This window comes from Aristolochia californica, unplaced genomic scaffold, assembly GCF_029961685.1.
Source record: "Aristolochia californica isolate CCGP_79_NKW_82.1479 unplaced genomic scaffold, dmAriCali1.0.hap1 SCAF_4, whole genome shotgun sequence".
Classification (NCBI taxonomy): domain Eukaryota; kingdom Viridiplantae; phylum Streptophyta; class Magnoliopsida; order Piperales; family Aristolochiaceae; genus Aristolochia; species Aristolochia californica.
Window position 1 is genome coordinate 43,658,917 of NW_027182103.1, and position 25,394 is coordinate 43,684,310.

The window sequence follows — 25,394 nt, forward strand, 5'->3', positions numbered from 1 at the left end:
TGTCCTGGGTCATTATTTTCTGCAAAAAGGTTGAATACATTGCTTTGCCTAGAGAGATACCGCCATCTGGAAACAGGTCTCGATGACTTCCTCTTTTTGCTGGACTTCCTGTATCCTGAACTTGATCTTCCAGCCCGTGATTTTATAATCTCGGTTTGCATTTCAAAATAATTGTGACGACCAGAATCTGATAATTTTAACAAAATCCAGCCTTCATCTTTAGTTGTGTTTTCTTCTAGCTTGTGGGCTCGAGTCTCTTCTGCACGCAACCAAGATAAACAGTAAAAGCCTTCATCCTGTTGAAAATTTTATGCCACTATGGATTATGAATGAATGTCTAATCTCTATTTGCAGAGGGAGATAAAGAAGCTCAAGTATATTTACCTGGGCTACATTTTCTGGCAACGCCAACGGAATCGATGATCATATCAGAACTTCCACTGGACCAGCACTGACTGCCACCCAGTTTGTTGAAATTTGGTGACAAATCAAAGGCAGAAGCCTCATCCTTTTGGGCATTATTATGTCCAACAATCTCTTGTTGATACATTCCTGCAATCCCTACCACATTAGTTTTGCAGAAATGATCATGGCGGACATCAGTATGAAGAACCTTAATGTCTCCTTCAGAAAGATACTTTCTCCATTCTGCATCAGTCTTCTGGACTGCTGGAACATCTACCTGAAGGTAATAAATATTAAAATAAGAAGATTACAAACAGTAGCTAGACCACCATTGACTGTACAGAAGAAGGAAATCTTTTGGCCTACGTATTATGAATCATAGATGCTTTTTGAGATGAACCTGCTGTAGATTCCAGTCTCGAGCTATTTCTTGGAGCAGCTTCAATTTTGCACCATCTGACACTGATTTCACTGAAAGCTTCTCACTTATCTTCAGAATATAGCAAAGGAAAGCAAGTGTCAAAGAATAAAGCAGAAACACATTGCATTCTAAACAGTATAGCCGCAGTAACTGTAATCACTTCATGCCTTAAGATGTAGACAAAACCAGAAGAGAACAAATAATATAGCAAATATGGAAAACCATCTCAAAAAGACTGGAATGGACTGGATTGGATGAAATCATCAGCATCCGAGATGAAAAAGAATTTTAGAACTCGACTACCTGCGGATTAACATGGTTTCCAGGAAATAATTCAACAGCTGCAACTGCAAAATCGTTCCCATAACGTTCTCCAAATAGCTTTCGCAGCGCTTGCAATTCAGGCAGGTCTGCACATCTCGCAGCGGCAAATATCAAACTTGAGACAGCCTCGTTAATGTCATTAGGACAGTCCCTGCGAGAGCAAATTGACAAATCCTCATCAGCCAATTACAGATCCACAGAGAGAAAGTGTTTTTCCAGTCATAATTCTGATCAGTCACAGCTCAAGAAAATTATAGTGCTTCGTTGTATTACTTCGGAAATGGAATTGAAATTGTTGGTAAGATCACTGTACTACTCGGACCTGTGTTTGCGAATGTAGGACAGATTTATGATGATGAATTCACAAAAGTGGTCTAGTAGATCATATGCAGATAGTATGCTTTGGGCCTTGAAGAGTTGCTCAACCTGCACATAAAGAGTAATGGTTACTCAATGATACGGAGAATTGGAGATGAACCTCGGCCGGAAACCACAGAAACAGAGCAAATCAGAACAAACTGACTAACATGCATTAATTTTTTTACGACGTGGGTGAAAACTACAGAAACAGAACAAACTGAAGAAAACAAAACCAAAAGAAGAAAAAAGGAACCCAAGAAACGGATAGAGTCGGACCGGCGTTGGGACGGCGGATCGGGTAAAAACCCAGATCAGGTTTTCAAATGGCGGCGCTAAAAACCCATAAACCAGTCGAATACGACCTGAAATTTGGGAACCCAAGTGGCGCAACGGCGCGAATACGGATCGGGTTTGCGCGTCGGATGTGGTTGCGGTTTCCCTCTCGGATCTGGTACCATCCCATCGGGAGTCCGCGATTTAGACCGTTGATTCAGCCTTTGAAACCGGACCCAGCGAACCACGCTGGCTCGTCTTCAACCTCCGGACGTAGGTGTCCGATGCCGGAAAATCGGCAATTGAGCTCCATTTTCAGATTTTAGTGGCCAAAATCATGGAAAAAACTATATAAAAGCATCGTTATTTTAAATATTACTCAAACTTCGTATAAGATGGATAAATATAGAAAACCGAACATAAATAATCCGAAAATTAGGAATCTAATCCAGGATGCAAGTTTTGCTCTGATACAATGAAAAAATATGCGAAAATAAAATTGAAATATGGGAAACATAAATAAGCCACAGATGTAGCCTAATCCAAGGGAGAAGAAAACAAAGGAAAATTATACTACGAATCCCATTTCTTCAGATACAGTCAGCAGTAAGAAGAGTAGAGATATCTCAAAAAGATCCAAAAATAACGCTGATCAGTTCAAGATGGATTGACACACATCAAATGTCACTCCTCATTGATCATTTTACTCACATTTTTACATTTATTACCCCTTTGGTTTTCTCTTGATTCTCCTAACTGTTAACTCGCTCGATTTTCAACTAAATTGCTGGTGTCCTCTGCCATGGAGATGCTCGTCTTCAGACGACCGAACCAAACATCAATGGTTAATCAGACAGACGTTCGAACATGCATCAGAGAAACAAAATGCACAGCAAAAAAAACGCAGAGAGAGGGTGAGTACCCGAGAAAAGATGATGGTTGGGCGATGCCCGTTGATGAGAAGCTGAGCTATGTCTTCTCTCAATTGCTTCACCATGACGTATCTCTTAGTCCTCAGCAGCTTTAGCCGGCACCTGACGCACCTTATAAGATCCTTGCTACCGAACAGCACAAAATTCAGCAGAGCTAAACCAAAATTCCAGAAAAATAAAAACAAACAAAATTTCAATTTACGTTATCAATACCATTTTGTGGCCTTTCGCCAGCCGAACAGAAACTCCAGCATCTACAAAACCTCAATCTCTCCCGCTTATGTTCTCTCCCTTGATCTTCTGCAGGTGGGAGCAGTAACTCAAGGAAAGCATTTGAGTTGCATCAGTAAAAGGAAGAGTAGGGAATTTGAATGGACAGAACCGTTTCCCATTCAAGAAGAAACAGGAGATCGAACGTGTGATCAAATTTCATAACTGTCGCAGGGTTTTAAAACAAATTTGGGCTAATAAAAATTCCGGTTCATCTTGTTTCTAATGGAACCCGATTCTTCATCTTGTTCTCTCTTCCAGGCTTCCAGATGAATTTATTTTTCTTCTTTTTTCTACCTTTTAAAAAAAACAATTATGTTATTTAGGAAAAATGAATATTTTGTTCTTTGATGATACGAAAAAATAAAGGGGAAATTAAAAAATGCAAAAATCCCAAAACTTTGATAAAGTTACCGTTGAAATATGAGCCCTTTTTTTTTTCCTTTTTTTATAAAAATTGCTAAACAAATTCGTTGGTTCTTGCGAAAGATATTAACAAACCCAAAACCGGTTCGTGAAACCAAACTCAAATCACTGGGAAAGGCCCCGCCACACCAAAAGCTGCTACTACTCTCAACATCCACCACTTTTGGTAGCTTACCTACTCTATTCTCGTTCTGTATGAGCTTACTTGCTAATTAGAACAGACAATTAACATTTATTGCTCCATAATCATGGATGATGCATGGCCGATATCTCAATCAATAGTCCCTGTATCGGAAATCTCATTTTCCAAATGTGCACGATTTCTCTTTATAAACTATTTCATCTTCATAATAAATTATTACAGCGGCGAAAAACAGGACTTAATCTCACCTTGAGGTGAACATATGTAAATCTTGTTGTATTTTCTTTGGTTACTTTTTTTTTCTTTTATAATTATTATTATTACTCTCGTTGGTTTAAAAGAAATTAGAACGTGTGATTCATAACATAATCCATATTATGGAGAAAGACCACTATGTGGCATCAGATTGCAAAGATACCTTGCTCGGTAGAGAGTTTAACTGAAGAAAACAATGCAAAAATAGTTTCAGTAGGTGAAGCTAGCATGCTCTTAGTTTATATACACGATTGTCTCAATCAGTGGTTGGACGACCACACTGACTTAAGAAAAAATACAGAACAAGTAATCATGTTCAGTTGCTTACAGAGATGGAAATGGAACAGAGCTACTGTAACAGATTCTATAAATTCCCTGGCTCTTAACCGGGATTACACCCATTTCTTGTCAAAAAGTGTTTATCAAGATGACTGTGCCCATGATCATAACAGAAGTGAACTATCACTAGGCATATAACATTCTGGGCAAAATAATAAGTGAAAAATACAAGGGTGTATAAACTCAGATCTTTTCTCATTCTGTAAATTGTGATTAACCCGAAAAGGAAAACAAAATTTCTCATATTAAACAGAACTTCCCGGAAATAACCTGTGTTCTGTACTCTACTATTCGATTTATTTATGCATCCTTGCGCATAAAATCCTGTTGCCAATGAATCCTGGAAATTCTATAAGGAAGATGGATCACTGTCCTTTCTTGCTTTTCTTTCTTCTTTTTACTGTCCTTTCTAAGTTTTTAATCCGCTGGCTAATAACTGCAGATGAGGATGATACCCTTCTTCCAGGAAGCTTAGATTGTTGTTCATTTGAAAGGGGAGAGGTGGTTGATCCTGCTGATCTCGCCTGTTCTAGTATTGCTTTAGCTCTGCCAATGACTGAATTGGGCCCTCCAAAGAAAGGTATGCTAGGCTGTTGAGTTGTGGTTGGGGGAGGGGGAACGAATTGAGGAATACCGAGAAGTTTCTTAACTGCAGGTCTTTTAATTACTGTAACAAAGAAAAAGGGTGAAAAGACAAAAAAAAAAAACAGTTAAAATCCCTGGCACCAAAAGAAGAATGCAGTACTTTTTCTACAACCAACATGAAGAATCAACTCACCTAGCCCATAGCAGAGTGAGAACAAGTTTGAGGTGACCCAGTAACAAAAAATGGCCTGCCAAGAAAATATATAAAAGAAGGAAGAAAAAATATAAATAAGAATATACAAGCAAAACACCTTATCATGTTTTACCAATACACATGGGACATGAACAACATGAAACACAAATGACAAATTGTATGCTATTTGGTTCACCAATTATTAGGCTGAATAACCTTTGGAAAGTTCATTGTAAATGGAACTGTAAGAACAGCAAGACCCCTGGAAAAGGTCTTCACAGTACCAGCAACAGGATTCCCTTCCATACCCTCTTGTGCATTAAGCTGGGAAAGAACACGAAACAGCAAATCCTTAGTTTGCCTGATCACAGGATTTGAAGGTTATGGCTTAAAAGCAATTAACAATGAGGCATCCACTACTATGGGATTAGACCCATACCAAGAAGAACCAGGCAAAAACAGAATTTCAAATATAATGGATGAAAATCACACAAAAATATAAGAGTTGCAAACCAAGCCATTGCAGTGAAACAACAAACTTTAAAGATGTTAAATGAAATATATACCTCAACAGTTATCAAGAAGGTGAAGGCAGTGACCACAGGAAAAATGAACATGCTGTCCACAGTAGTGAGATCAGTAAACCAGAGAGCACCACCTGTTTTAAATGATGGGACTTTCTCAACCATGTTCGTGATCTATACAAGGGAAGAGAAGGTATATGTGTCAGAACATCAAATATTAAGACAAGAACAAAAAGAACTTGCAGATGAGATTTAACACCAATTAGAGGTTAAGCCTCTTACAGCTAAATAAAAGCTGACAAAAAGTGGGCCCTGAATAAGAAGCCCCTTCATTGGAGAGAATGGAGTGACCTTGTGCCTACGCAAAACGTAACGTCAGAGAAGATGACTAAGATAATTGAAATGGATGGAGATTTTGCATCACAACAAAGACTACTAAAAGAAACAAAAGTATAAAGAGTATCAGGTACAACTGATCCACAATATCTTTCTTAATTGGCTCAGTCTACAAAATGTTTCTGCAAATAGCTTTAGCCAATCTAGAATTCCTAATCCATGACTATGCAACTCGAAAACTAATTTTGTAAATCACTGAGTACAATATTCAGTATATGCTAGCAAGGATATGGATGCCTAAACAGCTTCCCGAATATTAGTCTCAGGGTTATCCACCAAATACAACCAAATGAGCAAAAACAGAAGAGGCATGTCTGGTGTTGTTTACTCTGTCAACAGCTTCTTCATTTTTCTCTGTCCCTCAGCCACATTCTCAGGATCCACTGACTGCAATAAAATGAACATATTAGCTAAAAAAGGATATACAACATGCCACAAGTGGGTTGCAAGAAGATGTTGCTCTATTGAAACTGAAAATGGCGTGAACAATGAAGTACAAACATACATCAAGCATTTGCTGTTTGATTTCTTCCATATGAGGCCTCAGTTGCTGCATACAATTCATGAAATGTTACCACCAATTGACAGAAATTAGCCAGTTAAATTCTGAGACAATTTAAAGTCAGTATTCCTAGTAGTTGTAACTAAATTTTGAAAATAAATAAAAATTTCTGAAAAAATGGTGCTAATTAATGGTAGAGTTATCCATATCAATGATTACTAGTCAATACTAGATGTTTGAAGTGAATATAACCCAGAAGATACAAAAATGAAGAACAAAAGGATCCAAGTCCAGCAATGCAACTTACAGAGAGCTTGATGGTGGCTTTTAGTGTATTAATAAGCAAAGGAATTGAGGCTGTTCGGATCAAAATAGTTGTTATCATAATTGAGGCCCACCTGGACAACGTCATCATGCATTGAGAATTTGATGTGTCAAGTCAAGAGTATTGTTGCATCTTACATGAGTAGGCTTCTTTATTTTATCAATAACAAATGACAAACCCTTCATTTTCATGCAAAAGGATGAAACATTGCGCTGAGTGAATACATGACCTTTGAACGGAAGAAGGGATTCAAGGAAATGCAGAAATGTCAAAACATGCCACAAGTAGACAAAATAGAAGTGGTGCCACATAGACTTGCTTCCTGAAAGTCCCACCATCTAACAGCAAACATCGACCAAGTAAAAGAAGAAAATAGGAAGGGCAGGGCAACAGTTTCTCATTCCACATCTTACAAGATAGCAAACTTAACAATGGGTGCTCTTCAGGAAAAGTAAAATAAATAAAGAAATAAATCTCAATGGTGCTTAGGACCCACTTTTGTTTTGGGAAAGCTACAATTGGCTTAGCCAAGATAAAGCTTCCATAAAAATGTAATGTCCTTAACAAGATCATGAATCTCATGAAAATTATGTCAAAGACACCGAGGCAGAGCATTGATATTGCAGCAGCCTATGACAATTTTGGAATTGTGTTCTAATTCCAACAGGCCAGCAAGATTAGCTCTAAAGATTCCTAGCTCAGTAAGAGAAAACAAACTTAAACTTCATGGATTTTGTCATGCTCAAATGACCAGAGTAAGAGAGAGTAATGGAGCCATCATGTTTCTAACCACCCACCACAACTAGCGGTTTATGGTTTCAACATCAAATGAAGCAAATACCTTCACAACATGATTAACTTCTAGCACGGTCACAGTGGCTTCTCGTTTGGATCAGTAAGAGAAGCCAGAGATATTCGGGAGGCAATGAGGCGACGACTGAAGGAGCGTGAAGAGGAACCACCGTTGCTCGGGAAGAACCTCCCCTCGGCAGCAGGGGGCAGGAGAAAAATCGATTTTATCCTCGGCAGCTGCAGAGAAGAGTCCTGATACAGAGACTCAGCAGAGACTCAGCAGAGACCAGAAGACCGCGATAAATCGCAGGCGATGGAGGAAGATGGCCCCTGGAGTACGGCGAAAGGAAAATCAGCGAGAAGGAAAGAAAATGGCAAGACGGAAGGCTCATCATGGAGCTACGACGATTCTGAGATCACAATGGCCCTAAAGCAGGGACGGAATACCAAGGCAGTCCAAATCATGCTGCGAAACGGACGAAGAAGCTCCTTTATTTCGATTCCCCTGGCTTCTGTCTCGGATTTTGCCCGATGCCTGGAGGAAGGTCTTTCCGGCAACGCTCCGAGACTAGGGGAAATCAGGATTGGGGAAATCTCCTTCTCCCTTTCTGTATTCAGAAAACAAGGGATCAGAGAGCTCAAGGTGATACAGAGAAGAGGGCTTACAATCATGGCGCGGGTATACTTACCAGAGACTCTCGGACAAGCCCAGTTCTGGAAAGAGATGCGGAACTCAATCCTGGCCATTGGAGAGAAGAATGCTGACTACCCCATGCCGATAAATGGAAAAACATTCTCCCCTCCCAGAAAAGACTCTCGACACTTCCCCCCAATTCCAACCCCCATTTCGGAAAACCCAATCCCTAAACCACCACCCTCCAGAATATCTCCCACACGACCTACCAGATCCCATCCATAACCTTACCCCCCGAAATTTTCGAAAATGGGAAGCAAAAACTCAGAGTCGGATTGATCGTGGAATCGCCCTTTGAAAGATGGAATAGCGCTAACCTCACGATTTGGTTCGGAGATTCCTTCCGATCCCAACCCATGGTTGCGTGGATAGAGCCGCGAAAATGGCTGGTTCTCCCTCAAACGAAAGAGGAGATGAAAGAAATCTTGGATAACAGGAAATGGCTCCGGGAAGAAGATTTATTTGTATCAAAGTGGAAAGAAACTTCGATATGCAAGCCTCTTGGCCAATGGGTCTTGATCCGAGGCCTTCCAATTTAGCTATGGATGACAGAGGTTCTCAACGAAATTTTTACCACATTCAAAAAGATCATCTAGTGGTCGGACACCACAACGGAGGGATCAAAGCTCGACGTTGCGATGGCATTTGTCGACCCAAACTCCCGTTGGAGAGAGCCCTGTTTTCAGAAACTATGCTTCGGTGGCGATTTCGTGTGGATAGAGGTATCATTCGGGGAACTCTACATACTGAGCCCACCGGAATGTCGCCAGACGCGAGGGAGAAGCAACACGCCGGCAGTCACAGCTTACGAGAGCCCTGAACGAGTCAAGTCAGGAGACATCAGTCAGGATTCTGTTCAGGTGAGTCCTCCTCCCTACCGAGTCTTGACTTAGATTCGAACTTGAAGATAAATTCAGAGAGAAGCTATTCGGGAAGTACTCCTATCCCAAGAGTCGATGCGTGCATGTCAGAGGTATTTAAATTAAACCTGGACTCCCAATCTGGGAAAACGGGATCTGCATCAATATCTTTAAACCCAGTGCCAACTTTATTAAAACCAGTCCCAAATTCCCAAAACGGAAAAGAGGGTAGCGTATTTGGCCCCTCATCCAGCCTATCATTCATGAACTCCAATGAGAAATCCTCTCATCCGCATTTCAAAACATTTCAAATTTCGAATCTGACGAGGCAGAGGTGTATCCCGAGATCTGATCTCGTCTCGGATGTGGAGTCTAACCCACATTCGAATTCAAATAGCCAGTCCCCATTCAAAACTTTTCAAATCTCAAGTTTGACGAGTCAGACGCTTATTCCGAGATCTGATTTCGTCTCGGATACAGAGTCTACCCCAAATTCGAATACAAATCTGATGAGCCAAACGAGTAATCCGAGACCTGACCTCGTCTCGGAAATCGAGTCCACCCTTATCTCGATTTTAAATGGCAAACAAAATGAGAGTCTGTCAGACCCCACTTCTCCTGGGCAAAGTTCTGATTGTGACTCTTCTTGCAATACGGATAGTGCTTTGGTTGGAAAATCAAATCCCGAAAATACCCTCTCCTATTTCCACCTCTTTTTTTCTCATCTTTTCCCGAACCCATCACAAACCCTCTGTCTAAAACTCAATTCCAGAAATGCCCTCCCTTCTAGAAAGACCCTCCCAACGGCTCTGACATGCAGGAAGTCGATCTCGGGGGATACAACCAGGAAGTCGATTTCGGGAATACAAAAAAGAAAAAAGAGAGGTTTAATCTAAACCTTGAACCAAGCACCACGCATGTTCGGCTAACTGAGGGCTCAAATATTCTCTCGGGACCTGAGCTCGTTTCGGATTTGAAGTCTATGCCTGGAGTCGCCATCACAGATCTAAACCTTTGCCCCACTCCGGAACAAGATTTCGGCTCTGCAAGAACAGAAAGGCAGACAGACATGGTGCCCAAGCAGTCGAAATTTTCCAACTCCACCCCTCATCCTCTCCCAACCTCTCCGCCTATCCTGGCCACATATCAAAGAAGAAGAAGGCAAGTGGGAACTGAGATATTGAGAGAGAATCTACCCGACTTGCTGAGAGGAAGAATATGGTTAAACCACCTCCCACTCCAAATGACAGATCTGCTCGTTTTGTGGAGGCACTCCAAATTGAGAGTCATAAATGAAGAGACATGGCAAAACATGATGAGGTTGGCAAGCTTAATGGGGGTTGTTTACCAAGGTCAGCTGCCAGGGGACAGTATCGCATCGAGAGTTCAAAACTGAGGTAGCAAATGATTTTCCTATCTTGGAATGTCAGAGGTATTGGTGTCGTCCAGAAGCGCGTCATGATATCAAACTTCCTCTCTCAATTCAAGCCTTCTATAGTTATCTTTCAAGAAACAAAGTGCCAAGAGATGACAAATGCCATTGCCAAGGAGCTCTGGTCATGTCCCTCAATAAAGTGGGCAGCTGTGAATGCTATTGGCCACTCTGGAGGTATATTTTTAGCATGGCACTCGGCTCATTATGACTCTATTAATATCATTGAGGGGCAGTATTCGCTGGGTATTCAATTGAGAGATCTCTCTTCCGGCAGAAGTTGGTGTGTGGGTGGAGTGTATGGTCCAACCAGATACAGGGATCGTAGCCTTTTTTGGGAGGAACTCAATTCACTTCAGCAGAATTGGAATCTCCTGTGGATTTTTGTAGGAAATTTCAATGCTATCAGATATTGTCATGAGAAAAAGCCTCCGTCAGTCCGAATTTCGGCCTCATTGCGAGGCTTCTCAGATTTCATTGGTGGGTGTGGGCTAGATGAGAATCCCTTATCCAGGAAGAACTACACGTGGTCTAATGGCCAGCAACAACCCATATAATCAAAATTGGATCGTTTCCTAGCCTACCATGACTGGATGCAGATGTTTGAGAATGTCACAGGAAGAGTTCTCAATAAGGTCGGATCTGACCATTGGCCCTTCAATTTGACAACCACTTTGAAAAGTGGGGACCCTCGCCTTTCCGCTTTGAAAACTCATGGTTAATGGAGGAAATTTTTGAAGCTCTTATTAATGATTGGTGGGATGCGGATCCTTACCTCGGTAGACGGGAGTGGGCATTCCCTCTAAAGCTGCGGTTCTTAAAAGAAAAAATTAAAGAGTGGGCCAAGAGTCGTCATGCCTCTATGGTGGCCGAGAAGAACTCTCTTATCTCTTAGATTGCGGCGCTAGACCTGGTGGAGGAACAGAGGTATTTAAATTCTGATGAGTTTTCACTCCGAAATTCTCTAAATAATAAGCTTAATTTTATCTTGCATCAAGAGAAGATTCGGTGAAAGCAAAGATCCAGGTTTAAATGGTTAAAGGAGGGAGATGCAAATACAAAGTTTTTTCATGCCATCGCCTCGGCAAAAAGGAGATCCAACCGAATTACCTCATTAGGCATTAACAATGAGGTAACGTCGTGTCGGACCTCAATTACTAATGAATTGGTTAAGTTTTTTACAGATTTATATTTGAAGGAGTGTACCAACAAGCCGAGGTTTTCACACATCAATTTCTCCCGTATCTCCACAACAACTGCCTCACTTATTGAATCTCCTTTCTCTTTGGAAGAAATTGAGCGGGTAGTCTTGGGCATGGAAAGTGATATGGCCCCGGGTCCTGATGGTTTTAATGGAGATTTTTTGAAAACATTTTGGACCCGGATTAAGGAAGATATCAATGCTATGATCGGGGGTTTATTCAAAAATGGCATAACATTCCACAGCATCGGTGCATCATTTATCACTTTGGTTCCAAAGAAAGCAACTGTGGAAAAACCAGAGGATTTTCGCCCTATCAGTCTAGTCTCAAGTGCATACAAAATTATTGCAAGACTCCTAGCCCACCGTTTAAAGGTATTGCTCCCCATCGTCAGTAAGGCGCTTTCCTCAAGGGGAGAGAAATTTTAGACTCCACAATGGCCGCGCACGAGCTTATGGATCACTTCAAGCATAACCAGGACCCGAGAATTGCCCTCAAGATTGATCTGGAAAAAGCTTTTGACCGAGTCAACAGGACCCTACTACTCGATGAGATAATGGAAAAAATGGATTTGAAGAAAAATGACGTTTTTAAAGGAACTAGGAGGATTAGGCAAGGTGACCCTCTCTCTCCACTCTTATTCAACATAGTAGTAGAATTCCTCTCGGCTATGTTTTATTCGGCGGTTGACCTTGGATGACTTTCCCCAAAAAGCCCCCGCCAGCCATTTAATATACCGATTTTGCAATATGCGGATGATACTATTATTTTTGGCATCAGTGATATGGATACTGCAAGGAGGATAAAAGCAGTATTAGGGCTTTTTGAAATTGCATCAGGTCAGAAAGTTAATTGGGGAAAAACCTCTCTCATAGGTTTTAATGTGAGCCCAGAGAACCTTGCAGAGATGGCAAATTTATTTGGATGCTCTACGGCTACTCTTCCAGCAAAGTATCTTGGTCTTCCTCTGTTTCATGGGCGTATCTCCCAAAGTTTGTGGAACCCAGTGGTCGAAAAGATTGAGTCTTAGTTAGCAAGTTGGAAGGGGCGTCTTCTCAGTAAGGCAGGCAGACTAATCCTCCTTAAGTCATGTATTGCTGGCATTCCTAATTATTCTCTATCATTTATGCCTTGCCCATCTTCAGTATGCAAAGCCATAGATAAAATGAAAAGAAGATTCCTCTAGAGAGGATCAAGTGATTCTTTCAAATATGACTTGGTCAAATGGAATGAAGCATGCCTTCCTAAGAGATTGGTAGATTAGAGATTCGGAAATCAAAAGAAATGAACAAAGCTCTACTGCTTAAATGGATTTGGAAGTTCAACACAAATTCTTCTAATCTTTGGAAGGATATGGTTCGGGCCAAGTTGAGTAGGAATTTGTCACGGTGGATGTCTGGAGGAAATCGGAGAGGACTATCCTCAATATGGAGATCTATTTATCTGCTTCTTCAGAATTTCTCATCAGCCTATAGATTCTTTGTCGGGAGTGGCAGATCTATTAAATTTTGGGGTGACTAGTGGACAGGGCAGGAACCTTTGCGGAACTCTTTCAGAAATCTTTTCCTTCTCTCCACACAAAGGGAGATTTCAGTTGCCGATGCATTTGAGGGGGGTGGTATGAACCTACACCCTCGAAGGGGTCTATCAGATACGGAGGCTATGGAAGACAACAGTCTATTGGATTCTTTGAATCATGTCAAAATTAGACCTTCCAATGCAGACAAGCTCATTTGGTGGCTAGACAAAAGCGAAAAATTCTCAATTGCTTTGGCATACAGATACATAAATGGTTGGGATCCGACGCAAAGTGAGCATGATATCTACTTTGTCTGGAGACTATGTACCCCTCCAAAGGTAAAATTCTTCATGTGGAGTACCTGCCAAAGTAAAATTCTCACGGCTGATGTGCTAAGAAGAAGAGGTCACCCATCTATAGACCCACTATGTCCTTTTTGCAACAATGAAGCTGAATCTGCCAACCATACTCTTCTCCGGTGTCAATTCTCATGGAATGTGTGGACCTCTGTTTTATGCAAGTTGGAGATTCAATTCTGTATAGCTACTGATCTGATAGGTTTCTACAAGTCGATCATTGGTTATCCCCTTCCTGGTCTCAGCAAATTGATTATCTCAGCCTGTGCTAGTTTCGTTTCATGGGGGCTTTGGAATGAACGGAATAGAAGGCGGTTTGATGCTAAAAGTGAATTTGAGGCTAGAGTAGTTGATAGAATGACAGGGCAAATATCCACCTGGCTATTGACTAAAAAGCCTTTTTGCTCTTTCAAGGGCACCACCATTCGAGATAACTGGAGCAAGTTGGCAAGGATGCACATTGGAATCAAGGTTCAAGTTATGAAGAATGGACTCCCCCGGAGACTGGTTACCTAAAATTGAATTTTTATAGCTCTTCTCTTGGCAATCCAGGGATCACTGCTTTTGGGGGCGTGATTTCGGATTCATCTGGAAATCAATGTTTCTCCTTTGCCGATCCTTTAGGTATCTCTGACTCTACGTCGGCAGAGTTACATGGCCTTCTTAATGGGCTTCGGGTGTTAAGAGACAACTGCAGTGGGCCTATTCACATTGAAGGAGACTACAAGGTAGTGATTGGTTGGTGCCAACGTAATTCCCCTCCCCCATGGAGGCATTGGGACATATTTCAGGAGATTTTGGGTATTGTATCATATTTGTCTTGTATTTGGTCTCACATTCCGAGATCTGCAAATTCGACAGCGGATGTGCTTACCAAGGAGGGAGCTTCCCTGCAATCTCTTGTTGTAAGGGATTTGCTCCCTCTCCCTTTGTAAATTTTCTCTTGTTAATATAAATACATCTTTATAAAAAATAAAAATAAAAACTAGCAGTTTATAATTGCTCCTTTGGACCAAGATTAGGATGGTCCCAAGGTGAGAAAAATGGGTGGACTCTGTATAGTAGAAAGGCAACCATCTCTAGTTTCAGTAAATCACATTGATGGAATGACATGTACAGTTTCTTAACTCACATCTTACAAGGTATCAAAAACCTTAATGGTGCTTGGAATGTACTCCTCTTAACAACTGAAACTTAGTACATGACACATGAGCTATCATCTTTGAGGATGTAATACTCCATTTTTTCCTTAATGCTACTAAAAATTTCAGCAGTTGGCTTGCAAGAAAATGCATTTGAAATTCAATGACCCAGTGCACAAGCAAAAGTACAAAATATATGTTCTGAGACTGCAATGAATAAGATAGCTGTTCCAAATAAGATTAGGCCATGATATTCATAGTCCCCTCTCACTGTATTCCATGACATAGGGCATAGTAGGAATCTACATTTTGGACAGCTACGGAAGTTGACTACACCTTTGTACTGACATGATTGCATTAGCTCTTAGTCAAAGCCACATAAATTTTCAAATTCACCAGTTGGCATGACAGAAGGCGAATATCAAATTCATTGATGTTGTTCACTGGACATATAATTACCTAATCTTTAGCCAAATATCTAACAAAATCAAGTCATCTACTATGTTCAACCCAAAAGAAATATAAGAAAACCAACTTGTATCATGTTGCCCTCTACATAAGCAGATACTTAGGCAATGAGTTTTTAAATACCCTTTATCCATATTCATTCCATTTAATAAATGGTAGATGGATAAGATCAACTTAATCAAATCCTTAAATAGGTCCGAGATTCCATAACTTATTCTTATTGGTTGGGTAAAGTGGTAAAACGGTAAAAAATGCCATTCTTGACTCAAGAAGTTACTAAGCTAATTAAAATATCACAAGATTTAAAAGAAGAAAGAACATGGCAATCAGACTGTACTTAGATGCAACTAGCTTTTCTTTTTCAGAATTGCTACTCCGAGAATGATTGTAAAAAGGAGAAACAGACCTAAAAAGATGTATATTTACCAGTTAAGGCCTGTAAAGGAATGAACCCCATCAATAAAGTATTGCAAAGCAGCAACCGGAAATGCAGAATCTGCTGCAGCAATGGCAACCTCACTCACAACAGGAGCCTGTGTCATGAGAGCTTCCGTGCTCTTATCGGCAAGCACCTCAGCAACATCTGACATATACTCAATTGTATCTGTCCCTTCTCCAATTGCATTTGAAGAATACCCACGACTAAAGGAGCTGAGACCTAAAGGGCAAGGGGATGTAAAACCTCTCCAATCACCATAGAGGGAGCTGAGTCCACAAGTGTTGTAGTTACTGTAAAATGTACGTGCTTGCAAATCACTGATTTGAGGTTCACTTGTATTTTTGGGGAGAGGTCGGGATTCATCATCATCTTTAGGAAGTAGAACATGAGTAAAAGAAGGGTGAAGGCGCGAAGCCAACAGTGTGAACCTCGTGGAGATGCTACGCCTGCAAGAGCAATTTTCCCATATGCATTCATCCTCGTTTGTCGTTAAATTAACATGTAAGAGATACCTGTGACGCTTAAAGCCTACCAGTAAACAAAACTTCCGCTTACCAAGATAAATAAATAAAATTTCATGAATAGGGCGATCTTTAGAGACTTGATCTTTGCAGAATCATAGGTGAATTACCATCAAACATAGGAAAATTGATAACTTCTGCAAATGAATTAACGTAAGGATTTCTTTTACCTAAACATCGAGAGGTAAGATATATTTCCTCCCCTAGCTTTTCCTCCTCTGTTAGAGTAACCGGAGTCGGAGACGTCGCGCGCAAGTTGGACTCAGGCCCTAAACCCTTGATGTTCAAAATACTTAAATTGCAGAAGCCGTTTGAGGTAGTATACTGTCTGGTCCATTTTTTTTTTGCTTCTCCCATATCTAACGTATCCCTGTGGTTAATTATTTTTATCCAACAAAAACTTGGCGCTCATGATAATACCTGATTTTATCTAAAATTCTTGTAAAATACTCTTTATTACTTATTCAGTTATTATATATAAAAAAACTCGCCCTTAAATGTTAAATTATAATTATTATTACTATTATTACTATTAATATATTATTTTTTATTATTTTTGTTATTGCTACTATTATTTAACATGTGACATTTGTTAATTGAAATGTACTTTGTCTATAATCCATTTTCAAATACCGTAATCTATATATTTAAGCCCGTATCTACTTATAAATCTGGAAAGATTAGTTGAAAAAAGTAAATTATCCGAAGCCTTTTAATTTTAATCCTATTTTATATGTACACAAGAATTATTCGTAATTGAATGTATTTTATTATAATTTAATTTAATTATCCATAATTATAACCAATAATTATATATTTAATTATTTTTTTCATATTAATTTTCTTTCAGATTCCATATTTGTGAGAAAAATCTTTATCTCGCAACCAATATCTACATTAAATAAATGGATTATCTAATTATTGATTCTTATATTTAAGATATATTTAAAATTAAATCGTGCTATTTAAATATAAAATAAATTATATCTTACATTTCAATTATACCTTGCGGCCCGCCAGGTCAAAACTTGGCCAACTGAAAACGTGACTCGACCAAAAGGAGAAAATCGCGCCGCCGATAGTTTTTGAGTTTTGATAGGTAACGTTACTTCGCGGGAACGCGAGGGAGGTCTCTGCAATCGAAAAGCAGGGCAGAAATCAGATTCACGGATGACTGCCAAAGGAGAGTAGTGCGACCCGCATTAAGAATTTCGACATAGATTTGATTGGCTATATATACTGGGAAGAAGCTCAAATTAGGGAAGCCCTAGGCCGAGGAAGAAAAAATGAAGGACAATATCCCCGAAAATGGTCGAAGCTTCTCCGTCGATCCGAACCTTCCGAGATGGGTATGTCAGCATTGCCGCCACGCTCTATGTATCGTAGGTGTTGATGCCTACGCTGAAAAGTTCTTAAATGAATCTTCTTCTCGCTCCGGTCAGGGCTCCTTTCTCTTCTTTTCTTCTTGAATCAGTACCTGATTTTAATGTCTTGTTATTAAATTGCCTTTCTTTACGGTAGATAACCCGAACTTTGGTTCATTGGGGTTTTTAATTTCTTTTCTTTCCCCCCCCCCCCCCCCCCCCCCCCCCCCTCTCCTAAAGGAGTTTGATCAATCTGTTTCTCGTTACTGATAATTCGAATAATTGCCTGTTGGGGGATGCTAGCCTGGGATCGAGTGATAGCCCAAAATCTTGAAATTGATGTGGTATGGGATTATATTGTGTACTTTGAGTCGTTTGTATAATACTAGTCAATAGTCAACTGGATCAACTTTAGCCACAAGTTAGCCACTGCTAGATAATTTCCAGCTAATGATGGTTTCCAAATTCCAGTAGCATTTTCTTTGCAGTGAAATTATTCTGGGGTGGTTGGAAACAAGGACATCCATAATGGTATCGGCTATCATGTTGGAAACCTTAAAATTCGATACGATATGCCTATGTGTATAGCTTATTAGTGCCATATTAGGCACTTGTCGGGTAGAATAGATAATAAAAAAGTATGAAAACCTGATACATAACTGTATCTGTATCATGTTACCCACGTCTAAATTCAACATTTATAGGCAATACGGAAAACATGCTAAAGTGATATCATAGAAAGAAGGGCTGTGAATGTGCTCTTATTTGGTATTTCTAGAGAGAATGTTCTTTCTCATCTGCATTTTTTTCCAATTAGTGCTCTCTTTAGCGTTTTTGGTGTGTTTTGCTTTGTGTATCATTTAGATGATCGAACATAATTCTGCAGGTATTCAAGCCACTTCAGTCAATGGGGGAGGGAATGTACTTAGTTTTAGCCGAATGGACCATTCTTTTGTTGTTTTGCCAAAGCAAAGAAGTCAGGCCCATGGTGTGCCTCCTCGCCCTCGTGGTGGAATACAATCTGTTGACAATGCAAAGGCATTGGAAGAGTCTTTTGTGGTATTACCACCTGCAGCTGCTTCCATGTACAAGTGTGAGACTGGAACTGAAGGAGGTGGGAGCCATTTCCCAGCTTCTGGTGGAAATTCTAATAGCCCTCTACTGGTAAACCATTCTGGTTTCCACTCAAGCATAACTGTGCTAAAGCGAGCTTTTGATATAGCTACCACACAAACACAGGTACCTGTAAATTTTCGGTGTGATCATTACCCGGCCTTTCTTTGATGTATGATGTTTTTATTGTGGCAAAGTTTTATAATTTTGACCTAAAAATGTTGTCAGGTTGAGCAACCATTATGCTTGGAGTGTATGAGGGTGCTATCAGATAAACTCGATAAAGAGGTTGAAGATTTAAACAGAGATATCAAAGCATATGAAGCATTTCTGCAACGCTTTGAGGTGGAGTCACGTAATGTTCTCAGCGAGGCTGAGTGTCTGACGGAGAAACACAAGGTAGAGGAGTCCTTCTGATTGAATGATGATTATTTCTTTTCTTCTTTCTTTCAAAGGAGTTGTATGAACCTTTTTGAAAAAAAGCAGTTACGAAAATTCTTAGGAGGTAGTTGATATTGGTCCTTTGTAAATCATGATAGGCACTAGTGAAATTAATTCATTTACATGGAAGGAAAATTAAGCTACATTATTGTTATTATTGTTGTTGTTGTTATTTTTGTTATTATTATTGTTATTGTTATTGCCGTTATCGTTTTATGTGTAACACCAACTCCGGCAAGATTTAAACCTAAAACCTTACATTAGAAAACCTCTCATGTGTCTATTGAGGTAAAGGCCTCACCAAAATTAAGCTACATTATCTTGGCAGTTTTTTTAAGTGATATTATCTTGGGATATTTCCAATTCAATTGTCATGCTTATCCATGAGGCACAATGTCCTATTTATCTATTTTAATTTGTTCATTCTGGTGTCTAATACTAGTCCTCTTGCTGTCTTCTGAGCCTGAGTATTGTCCCAAAAGCAACCTATGTACATGCATGGACTTTATGAAGCATGGGATCTACATGAGCAACTTGCTTATACTCATAATAGCCCGTGATATTCATGAAGGAAAGGTGTATATTTAACCTGCCACCCAGATTTTGTTATGTAGTTTTGTCTACCACCGTAAGAACCTTTATCTAGTTACATCTATGATTTGGTGTGCTTGGAATAAATCATGGAGGGTCATATTTCATGATTCAGTTTATAAATTACATCTTCCTTGTGCAGGGTCTTTGTTAAATAAATCCATAATTTAGCCACTTAGAAAATCATACTTATTATTTCCACTCAAATGTGTTATAACTTATGATCATTATGCTGTTAAAGATTGAAGAAGAAGAGAAGAGACTAGAAGCAGCCATTGAAGAGGCAGAGATGCAATGCACATCAGTAAATGCAGAACTCAAGGAACTAGAATTAAAATCAAAACAGTTTAATGAACTTGAGGAACGGTGAGTGCCTGAAGATCATCATGTCTGACCTATTGCATTCCCTGATTTTGGCTTAAGCTATTCGATTGTGTGCATTTTTTAGTTCCTTGGTTATCCATTTGTACGAACGTGAAGATATTGCTTTGGTAAATAGTATCATATTTAGTTTTTCAACTACAACCACATTTGATTCTTTAACCTAAAGGGAAAGTTCTTAATTGTTTTGTGGCTGTTGCAATTTTGGATTTAACACGTATGCATCATATCCTCATTAGGTACTTTCTTATCATCTTTTGATCTCTTTGCTTCTGTACTCCAATATGTTTGGGTGCACTTTCTTTCTGTTGTGTAAGTCATGCAAAGACAACAACTTTTACTGGTTTTATTATCTGTATTCAAAATGGTGGTTTTAAACTCTCATTTAAGAAGGTGTTTTCTAATTTATGAAGGATGTTTCAATAATGTCTATTACTGGCTTGAGATTTCTTGGGACCTAATCATGCACCACATGGAATTTCTTTTAACTTGATGAATGTTGCAGTTGGATATGGTTTGGTCAGTCAGATGATTGGCTGTGTTGTTGGTTCATAGACACCTCCATCTCATTTTTCTGAAATAAATCATGAGGTTTTAGACTGTCCTATGTCTTATTTGAGCTTATCGATGCACTCAAAAGTTCATTGAATCTTCAAAAAATGTTTGATCTCTCTCTTTCTCTCTCCCTCTCTCTCTCTCTCTCTCTCTCTCCCTGCTGTAATTGCACAGGTTTTTGATTGAGGGTGTTTTCTATAGATAGCTTTACAAGTTCCTTGTGATCAATTTCATCCTTTTTTCCTCATTATCATCAATTTTTCTTATTTGTTTAGCGCTTGTCTTATGTCGAAGGTATTGGCATGAGTTCAACAATTTCCAGTTCCAGCTAGCTTCTCATCAGGTATGTACCTGAGCTTTCTTTGGCCTCATTTTCTGGAAATGTTTCAAATTGAGTCAGTGTATGACTGACCTTGAGGAATGGTTGGATTGAGGCAAAGCCTGCTGAACTAGTTGAACCAGTACACAATAATAATAAATGAAATAGTTAGCACTTCTGAAGTAACAAAATTCATATTTCTTTCTCTGTTTCTATCTTTCGTTCTTAACAATCTACAAAATTTCTTCCCCTTGGTTTTCTCTGTGAGAAGGTTTTTGGTGCCCATTTCTTTCTTTTATTTTCTTTACTCTTAAAAAAGTGTCATTCTTGGTTGAAAAGAGGAAAAAGATGAAAACAAATTACCATGGTAATCTCTAACTAATGGTTCTGTGGTTGGTTCCGAAATGTCTATAAACCAAAATTCAGAGAGTATCTATGCTCTCCATCCCCCTTGCATTGCATGTGTTGCTCCATAGTTTCTTTTGATGGAATTCAACTAGCTTTTCTGTGGAACTTTGGGTTAAATTTTCCCTTGATATCTTGGTTGAACTATCGTGGAATCCAAGAATATCATACCGATACATCTGCTAATCATCAGGAAGAGAGGGATGCAATTTTGGCTAAGATTGAAGTTTCCCAAGCACATCTGGAATTGTTGAAGCACACCAATGTGATGAATGATGCCTTCCCTATAGCACATGATGGAGAATTTGGAACAATTAACTATTTTCGTCTTGGTCGTCTTCCAAAGATTCCGGTAGGTAGCACTACAGGTACATTATTTGTCTGTTTAAGACATTAACATTAATATTTGATTCTAACTGCTTTTGTTACGTGATACTCGATCTTGACCATAGTGCTGAAATGCTTAGGTCGAGTGGGATGAGATAAATGCTGCCTGGGGACAAGCGTGCCTTCTGCTTCACACCATGGCACATTATTTCCGGCCAAAGTTTCCGTATCCTTTTATATGTTATACTGATGTAATTCATTCTTTGTTTTTGAGAAACCTCATTCCTGTAACTTCTCATTGATAATGTTGACAATATGCTGGCAGCCAAATGACTTTGACTCTACAAGTAGCATTGGCATGCGCACCTCCACCTTTGCTTGTTCATTTGGCGCAACATACTTGCTGAAGTCATTTAGTGGTTTCTGGTATTGCTGCAATTAATTTACTGTTTATAGTTCGAAAAACCGATTTCCTGGAAATGGCTGAAATTTTCAAATGGATTACTTAAGAAAGCAATGACACCACTTCAAAACTGTTGAAAGCCCTAAAATTGGTAGAACATGAGCCATATATTTATGGCTATTGAACTTGCTTGACTTTTATGTCGCTCCATGTTTAGATACTGATGTTATTCTCTTTAAGTTGGCAGGAATGAAACCTTGTCTGTTCGTTAGCTCGAACTCTGTTTCTTAATGTTTTCTGGATTTAGGTAGCTTAGTAATCTTTATCAGAAAAATCTGGGAAGATGAGTGTATCTTTTATGAGGAAACATGTTTATTGGAAATTCCTATGCATAACTACCCCAGGTACCGTATAAAGATTCTTCCCATGGGAAGTTACCCGCGGATTATGGACACCAACAATAATACATATGAGCTGTGAGTGACATCTCTTCTACATTGCTTGTTCTATTAGAACGCTTACTTTTATTGTTGCATGTACTTTCTTGTAAAGTTTTTCAGGACTGCTTTTTATCTTTCAAATATTTATTCATTCATAGAATTTGTTATTCAGTTTCCCCTTTTTCATTGCTTTTTACTGAAGAGATCAGTCCATATTCTGCTCATTTAATTTTCTGGTGATGTAGCATCATCTAAAGCTTAACTTGTTTCAGGTTTGGTCCAGTGAATTTATTTTGGAGCACTCGGTTTGACAAAGCAATGACCCTGTTCCTAACATGCCTCAAGGACTTTGCAGAGTTTGCAAGGTCTATGGATCAAGAGAACAACATACCCCCTGATCAATGCTTCAGGCTCCCCTACAAGTAAGTCTCCAACTTTTTGTTGAGAATTATTTAATAGAATCTCAAGAAGTACTTTCTAGATTATTCAACCAATTTCACTTTCTCCTGCACAATCTTTATTGTGAATAACTGATCTCATGGTTGACGAGCCTCGTTCTTGGTTTTTTTTGGTTACCAAATTTATTATCATATTTCTGCAGTCTTTTCAAAACTATTCGTTGATATAATTTGTTCCGACTAATAGGATTGAGAATGATAGAGTGGAGAACTACACCATTACTCTGAGCTTCAACAAACAGGAGAATTGGACAAAAGCCCTGAAGTATACTGTCTGCAATCTTAAGTGGACCATGTTCTGGTTTGTAGGCAACACGAACTTCCAACCACTCTCTCCTGTGGTTCCTCCTCAACCAGAGGTTCTTACCCCAAGTTCGCATGGAAAATATGCTTCTGATTCTAGAAATCCATCAAAGTAGAGATTGAAGTGTATTTTCTACCACATGTACATATGCCTACTTCAATTATGATATTTTTTGTTATATTTGATCATTTTGTTATTATAAAGGATATTTTTTTCTCAATCTATTTGTGGAAGAGATGAGTTCATCAGCTGGTGTTAGTTTATGCTGCTATCAGCCACTCGTCAATGATTTAACACGACATTTAAACAACGAATCAGTACATGCTGTTCTGAAGGCTAAGGATAAATAAACATGGAAATAGTTGTAAGCCTTGATTGCTTCCTTCCAGTCATATCACAGTCAGGTACGAACTGTGTTTACTTTTAGTTCTCTCCACATCTTTCCCTCCCAAGACCCAGCTCCCAAGTAAGGAACTAAACCTCTGCTCTGCCTTTTACCAGGATGAAGTAACAGATAAGGATTAGCAGGCATGACAGCATAGTTACTGATGATCAGTCCAATTTAGAAAAGAATCTTGCATCTTGATTTCATCGCTTTCTGCTCTGTTTTCAATGTAGATGTAAGAGGAAGCTCAAAATATTTGGCTTGTTGCTTTCCTGTTTCCTGTTATTGGCCGATTTCTGATTCTGTTTTACTTCTCTTGCTCGATCACCACCTTATATAAATCCCTCTCCGTAATCATATTTTATCAGTTAAACATCTTTCAACCTTGTGTTTTCAAATATTTCTTCAACAAAATCAATAATAGAAATGTTTGTTATGGTTGCCGATTATGGGAATGTCATTGCGACAAGGGGAGGCAGATTCCAGTTGCAAAGAGAGAAAACAAGCTCATGCCATGCATCTTCTAGGGATTACTACAGTGGGATCAAAGATCTCAACATGAACGAAATGAGATGAGATGCTTAAGCGAAATAATTACAATAGTATTATTGTTACTTTCAACTTCTCTGCACTAAGGAACCTTCACGAGGAGTATAAAACACAAGATGTTGCGGGTAATATGAAACAAGAATAAATGCAAAGATGTTTACTAAACGGAATCAGATTAAATTATTAAGTGTAATGATGTTTTTCGAAAGAAAAGTCATCGTTTTTTAATTTTACTTTTTGTTCAAATCTCAGAGTTCTGGAGTATGTACACAACAAAAGAAAAAAAAAATGTATGCCTAGAATACTCTGACAGAGCGTGACTTTGCACTCTTCACGTGTCATTCAACTGTAAGGCCATAAAATCTGGGATAGGTCGCTATAGCGTTGAGTCTCCAGTTTCCTAAAGCTGGACTCGGGGTTAGATTGGGGGTGCGTTGAGTCTCCCAATTCCTGAAGCTGGACTCGGGGTTAGGTAGGGATAACTCCATAAATTTCCATAAGTGGAGCCCGATCCCTAGACTTGACTCCCCTCCTCAACCATGATCTGTAAGTCCAAACTTGTACCATTTGAGTTAGAAGGCGATACACTCACTAGATAGTTTCAATCAACGTTGTAATAAATGGTAAGATCACCTCTACACCAAAAGGTTTAAATATGGAGGTGCATAATCAATTGGCATTGCCTGTAATTTTGGTTTGGTGACAATCTAACTATAAGAAGCTCAGAAAATCATAGTTTTGGGTCATTTCAGATCTGTTCAGAGAATTTGAATTACCGCATAAAACGTACAATTTCAAGAAGATACACATATTCGTCTGGTGTGTCGCACGTCCGTTCTTACAAATATCTTGAGGTCATCACCATCAAATTTTTACTCGCTTCCAATGGATTCATGCGAATGACATCCCCTGCTTTGTCTATCTCACGTCATACGAACTCGAACTTTCTTAAAGATGGCAGTGCATCGCAACAAGAAAAGATGATGTGGGAAGGATTCCCTAAGGGGATAGATATGATAATGTAAAGGGATCAACAAACATAGTAGCATGCTAAGATACCCATGATTTGGGAACTGGGATTGTAAAACATAAAGCTACAAAAGAAATAAAGACTCGTCCATTAAGGAGATAACAAGAAGTCATAGTTCGTCGGGACTAGATTCAGTAAGAGGATGAGTTTAGAGACAATCAATCATGTTGGTAGACTACATATTAACGCCATCTAGATTTTAAGATCTTGGTATTCTTACTATGGCCCGAAC

At 39.3% G+C, this 25,394-nt stretch overlaps 3 protein-coding genes across 3 annotated transcripts; 1 reads left to right on the plus strand and 2 right to left on the minus strand.

Annotated features, from left to right (window-relative positions):
- Positions 1-781: 781 nt before the first annotated feature.
- Positions 782-2,780, minus strand: LOC137963402 (uncharacterized). The gene is made up of 4 exons (XM_068810525.1): positions 2,706-2,780; positions 1,473-1,576; positions 1,130-1,301; positions 782-895 (listed from the first exon to the last, which is right to left on the minus strand). Exons 1-4 carry the CDS (start codon positions 2,778-2,780, stop codon positions 782-784), a joined length of 465 nt encoding a protein of 154 aa, XP_068666626.1.
- A 1,280-nt stretch (positions 2,781-4,060) lies between these two features.
- On the minus strand, positions 4,061-16,333 carry LOC137962852 (mitochondrial inner membrane protein OXA1-like). Its single transcript, XM_068809955.1, has 10 exons — positions 16,268-16,333; positions 15,564-16,022; positions 6,655-6,745; positions 6,351-6,395; positions 6,174-6,232; positions 5,732-5,807; positions 5,492-5,623; positions 5,142-5,249; positions 4,926-4,980; positions 4,061-4,814 (listed from the first exon to the last, which is right to left on the minus strand). Exons 1-10 carry the CDS (start codon positions 16,273-16,275, stop codon positions 4,513-4,515), a joined length of 1,335 nt encoding a protein of 444 aa, XP_068666056.1. The 5' UTR covers positions 16,276-16,333; the 3' UTR covers positions 4,061-4,512.
- An 853-nt stretch (positions 16,334-17,186) lies between these two features.
- On the plus strand, positions 17,187-23,417 carry LOC137962848 (beclin-1-like protein). Its single transcript, XM_068809949.1, has 10 exons — positions 17,187-17,534; positions 18,348-18,700; positions 18,803-18,973; positions 19,848-19,972; positions 20,837-20,885; positions 21,460-21,618; positions 21,734-21,819; positions 22,401-22,472; positions 22,709-22,858; positions 23,082-23,417. The coding sequence occupies exons 1-10, from the start codon at positions 17,384-17,386 to the stop codon at positions 23,311-23,313; spliced, it is 1,548 nt and encodes a 515-aa protein (XP_068666050.1). The 5' UTR covers positions 17,187-17,383; the 3' UTR covers positions 23,314-23,417.
- Positions 23,418-25,394: the final 1,977 nt, after the last annotated feature.